The 5611-nt window shown below is 38.1% G+C and overlaps 1 protein-coding gene across 1 annotated transcript in view; it reads left to right on the top strand.

Annotated features, from left to right (window-relative positions):
- The window catches only part of Sox6 (SRY-box 6), a 554993-nt gene that overhangs the window by 320209 nt on the left and 229173 nt on the right, over window positions 1–5611 (top strand). The window contains exon 5 of the mRNA XM_029480199.1: window positions 548–637. Coding sequence (XP_029336059.1) covers window positions 548–637 — 90 coding nt within the window. The remainder of the gene's footprint in view (window positions 1–547; window positions 638–5611) is intronic.

Below are 5611 nucleotides of genomic sequence, written 5' to 3'. Positions count from 1 at the left end.
GGTTTCTCAGTATAGCCCTGGCTGTCCTGGAACTCACTTTGTAGACCAGGCTGGCCTCGAACTCAGAAATCCGCCTGCCTCTGCCTCCCGAGTGCTGGTGATTTTTAGTTTTTAAAAGTGGAATTTCTTTTCTACGTGCTAGTGGTTATAGGTCAGTTGGCTTCTTCTCGCTTAACAATTTATTATTGTTGTTTCTTGCACAGCATATAAATCTTACTTAACTTTTAAAAAAATTGCCTGGGCTAAAAGAAATATTACCTAAATTTAAAACCACAGAGAAGAGCCTTTGTTCTGTCTTAGCAGTCTGCTAAATGATAACCATTGATCACTATTGCTAGACTTAGGCTGCTAAGCATGGATTAGGGAGCACTACCATCCTGGGGCAATAGTTTACTTTAGCTAGGGGGTTATTATAGAGTGATGGCGGAATTAAAACAACAGCAGCAGAAACAGCATTTGTTTGTTTCCCAAGGAGCCAGTTGCTCAGGCAGCTCACCCTCTGGGTCCATAGCACACATCTTTAATACTTGCTTTTGTATTTTAATAGATTCCTCCTGCATGGAAAAACTACTTTCAAAAGATTGGAAGGAAAAAATGGAAAGACTAAATACGAGTGAACTTCTTGGAGAAATCAAAGGTAAAATATAAAAACTATCTAATGTGTTCAGGTATTGGTTCACATACTTCATGCAGCTGCTGGTCTTTGTGCCAGGACCCTAAATTCTCATTTCTAAATTACTAAAGGGTAAAGAAATCTACTCTTCTCTCCATGGAAGAATGGATGTGACACATCCCTGAGTATCTTCTCTGTAAAGTGTGCTCTATGGATATCTGCTGCCCCCAGTGTCAGTGGACAAACTACCCTGTGGATCTACTTGACAAAGATGATGGAGAGGAAGTTTTGTCAAACAGTTTAAGCTAACATTTGTTCTCTTAGAATCATAGCACTAGCACAGTTTATAGATTGAAATTATGTGATTTCTTTTTTCCCCCTGCAAATTTGCTCTCTATAAAATTCCCCCCAAAGCAGACAGAATATGCCCTGCATCACATCTTATGGGTAATTTTGGAGGCCTATTTACCTTGCTTCCCATCCTGTCTATATCACTTTATGCCTGAGTAGTTTTAGCTAAACACTGGAGTTTCCTACATCTCTGTCTCCATGGAGGTGATATGGGCATCTACTTTATATGAGAGAGAGAGACAGAGAGAGAGACAGAGAGAGAGAGAGACAGAGAGAGATTACAGAGATTACACAAGTAAAGGTCTTGCAGCTGTATCACTTGGCACCGAGAGAATCTGGGGAGTGTGGGTTACAGTGATGGTTACTGTTAATATGTCTATAGGACTGGGAATTGATTCATAGCCAAGAGAGTTCTGGGATTTATCATTTCCTGCCCTTGGAATCCTGAAGTACCTTTGTTTTCTAATTTACTTACTTTTGTGGTTCTGGGAACAGAACTAGACAGGAACCAGACAATGTGCTAGGAAGCCTCATAGATTCACCCCCTGCCTGTAGGTCACCCTTCTAAATATTGAGAAATGAAGGAGTACAGTGTATTTCATCATTGCTAACCTGTGAGCAAAATGTCTGTGCATCTGGACTAATCGAGCTCTTGTGTGGACACTTTTCTGGAGGAGAAGTATTATTTTCTTATACTTTTCTCTCTCAAGAGGAAGCCAGAGCCCCCTGTAAATGCCATCAGTCATTGCTCACAAACTCCAATCCTCTTTTTGCAGGAACACTTCAGGGACTTGATCACATTAGATCTCTGGATTTATCAAACATTTTTGGGTCATATAGCTCAGTTAAGACAACCATTTGGTAGCAGATACTTCATGAAAATGCTATTTTTAATTTATTGGAGAAAGTTGATAGAGCTCTTGTTCCATTCAACTTAATGCAGAGAACAGTTGTTCTTCCCAAAGAGTAATTAATAGCTCATTCCATTAACTAACACAGTGTCAAAATCAAGTGGAAATGGAATATTATTTTCAATTTTACTGCTTCTGCTTTGTACTCATAAAGACCATTTGCTATTTTGGAAAAAACAGAATCTCAACATAACTGGTGGGTAGAAAGAAAAGTCATTATGACATATTCTCCATCCAGCTGCAATAACACGGCTGTGTGACTTCACACGTCATTTTGTGTTTTCTTCTCTTTCCAGAGCCATTGGTTTTATAACAGTGAGGACAGAAATGGCTTATGCAAAGGCAAGCGTTTGCCAACATGAGTGATGGGGGTCTTGCTTTCTCCCACAGCATGGAAGCTAACATTTTATTATCTCCATGCTAACACACTTTGGCTTTTTATACATTTCAGGGTGTCTATCCTCTCATACCTTTCAATTTTATTTATATTTAATTCAAATTATGAGTTTAAAAATTCAAAAATAAGCAAAAGTTTCAGATGCTCAAAATGTGTAATTCTCAAAAGTGAAACATACAGAATCAAGCTTTTCTATGCTTCTTCTCTCGAGGCCTGTAACTTCCAGTGGTGAGTTATTCTGAATTTATAGACATAAATGATAATATTCTTTCTGAATTTCCTGTTTAACTTGTTCTATATTTTCCTTTTAATACATTTTAGCATTTTGTCACCACAAACATCACATACAGAAAATATATCAATCACTAAAATACACTAATTAGACATTAAAAACCTTAGTAAAGTGGTAATCCAAACAGTTTAGTTTAACCAGTGCTGAGAGAACACACTCTTTTTGTCCTAAGTAACTTGTCCAACTGTGTTCCTGTGCTCAGGGCATTTCTCTGAGGGCTAAAAGTGATCTACCCTTTAAGGATTTGTTGTGGGTTTTCAGTAGCTCCAATCTTAAGCATTATGTGTCAGTGGCTCCTATTTTCTCCTGATTCCAAAATTCATACATATCTATTTGTAAGAAATAGCATATAACACACAATAAAAACAAAAGTATTCTTTAATTCTGCATAAATCTCGTGGCACAGGCTTTCTGTGTACCTTTCATCCATACCCTGAGTTTTGTATAAAGTTAGTGTCTCCCCACTTCTGAGCTGCTCCTTCTACTTCCTGCAGGTTTTCATTTGGATAGTCTTTAAAAATCAGCAGCAGCAGCATAAAGTGAGATTGCCTTGTGTCAACCAAGCCATTTTACTCAACACCAAACTGCCCATTTCCCTCTAAAGGACTTGTCCCATGCTTGCCGGCTGTCAGAACTTGCGACCCCTTGGGTATATTTAATAGTGTCATATCCTGGCACATACATGCCTGCCTTCTTTCCCCTTTAAATGTTTGACTCTGTTGAGCTTTGTTTGGGTAGATGTCTCCTACTCTTGAGATTAGATACTATTCTGTCATATTTTCTCCCAATTAGTTGGTTCTATGTTGAAACATTTAACCTTATCTTCTCTCTCTCTTCCTTCCCTCCTGAATATATTTAGATGTATAATGTCAACTAAAGTTATAGTATTTATTTAAAAAAGTAACATTATACATTGTGACTGAATGTTGTGATCACTCTTCACTTGGAATAGTATCTTTTCTTACACTTTATTATACAACTAGTGCCTTAGTAATAAATATAGAATATTTCATATTTAGTATGTTCACACTTTAAAAAGTTTATCTTGGATTGTTTTATATCAGTGTGTTAACATTAAAATGTTTTAAAATTGCATTTATATAAAACTATTAGATGAATAGACATCTTTATAAAGTCATAGGTTTTTATTGGGAACAATTTATTCAATTTTTCTTTGAAGATTTATTAATTCGTGTGTGTGTGTGTGTGTGTGTTGCTTGAATGTATGTGCATGCAGTACCCACCAAGGCCAGAAGAGGTCACTAGATTCCCTGTAACTGGAGTTAAACATAGTTGTGAACCACCCTGAGGGTGCTGGGAATAGAACTCAGATCACCTGCTGTCATGCACTTAACCACTGGGCTCTCTCTCCATTTCCTTAACCAATTCTTGCATGTCCCTCAGGAACATTTTGGTTTTAATTCTGTACATTTCCTTATCCTTCAATATTATTTTCCTTCTGTAACTGTATTTAGAGATTATACTAAGTTTTGCAAATCAGTTTTACTGATTCACTGTATAATTTCCCTTTTAAATATTTTATGTATCAATTTTTTGGGTTTTTTTCATTGCTTATTTGTTTTTCTATTAATTTATTTTTTACAGTCCATATTTTATTCCCCTCCCCCAATCTACCCTCTGACTGTTCAGCATCCCATACCTCCTCCCCACCCCCTGTCTCCATGTGGATTTTTATTGAGATTACTGAGTCTAACCATGCAGCAGCTGAACAGCCTTTGTTTCATCACATCACATCCTATCACCTAGATTGCTAAGAGCAGTATAAAGCAATAGAGACAGGAGCAGAACTGTTGACATTGTTTTTAATTTATAGTGTTGGTTTTAGTATTTTACACTTTGTGTTGGCATAAGCTACTTTTTGAAATACCATCTCATGTACCCCAGACTGGCTTGGCTGTTATAACCAAGAATGACTCTGAATCCTTGCTTTCCCTGGCACATCCCACCATGCCTATGCCAGTTATTTTTTCATTAAAATACAGTTTGCCATTGAAAATATAGTTCTTTATCATTAAAAATGGTGGCGCACACCTTTAATCCCAGCACTTGGGAGGCAGAGGCAGGTGAATTTCTGAGTTCGAGGCCAGCCTGGTCTACAGAGTGAGTTCCAGTACAGCCAGGGCTACACAGAGAAACCCTGTCTTGAAAAACCAAATATCTATATCTATATCTATCTATATCTATATCATCTATATCTATCTATACACACACACACACACACACACACACACACATATATAGTTTTAGCTCTAGCATCTTAGATGGCTCTAAGGAATTGTATTGTGTTTATGGCACACTTTGCTGGTTTGGGGGATTTGAATTCATTATGAAATAAACCCAGGTTAATTGTGGGATAGTCATCTTTGAATGTCCTACAGGGTGTATCTCTTATAAATTGGATTGGTTTGTATTTGTCTGTAATTAATTTTTTTAATTCTTTTTTTATTAGATATTTTCTTTATTTACATTTCGAATGTTATCCCCTTTCCTAGTTTCCCCTCTGAAAACCTCCTATTCCTTCCCCCCTCTCCCTGCTCACCCATTCCTGATTCCTGGCACTGGCATTCCTCTATACTGGGGCATATAACCTTCACAGGACAAAGGGTTTCTCCTCCCATTGATGACCGACTAGGCCATCCTCTGCTATATATACCTCTAGAGACATGAGTCCCACCATATGTACTCTTTGGTTAGTGATTTAGTCCCAGGGAGCTCTGGGGGGGCGGGTACTGGTTAGTTCATATTGTTGTTCCTCCTTTAGGGCTGTAAACCCCTTCAGCTCCTTGGGTACTTTCTCTAGCTCCTTCATTGGCAACCCTGTGCTCTATCCAATGGATGGCTGTGAGCATACACTTCGTATTTGTCAGGCACTGGCAAAACCTTTCAGGAGACAGCTATATCAGGCTCCTGTCAGCAAGCTCTTGTTGGCATCCACAATAGTCTCTCTCTCTCTGTCTCTCTGTTGTCTCTGTCTCTCTGTTGTCTCTGTCTCTCTGTTATCTCTGTCTCTCTCTCTGTCTCTCTCT

The sequence above is a fragment of the Mus caroli genome, chromosome 7, assembly GCF_900094665.2.
Source record: "Mus caroli chromosome 7, CAROLI_EIJ_v1.1, whole genome shotgun sequence".
Classification (NCBI taxonomy): Eukaryota; Metazoa; Chordata; class Mammalia; order Rodentia; family Muridae; genus Mus; species Mus caroli.
This window is presented reverse-complemented; position numbering and strand designations above follow the sequence as displayed.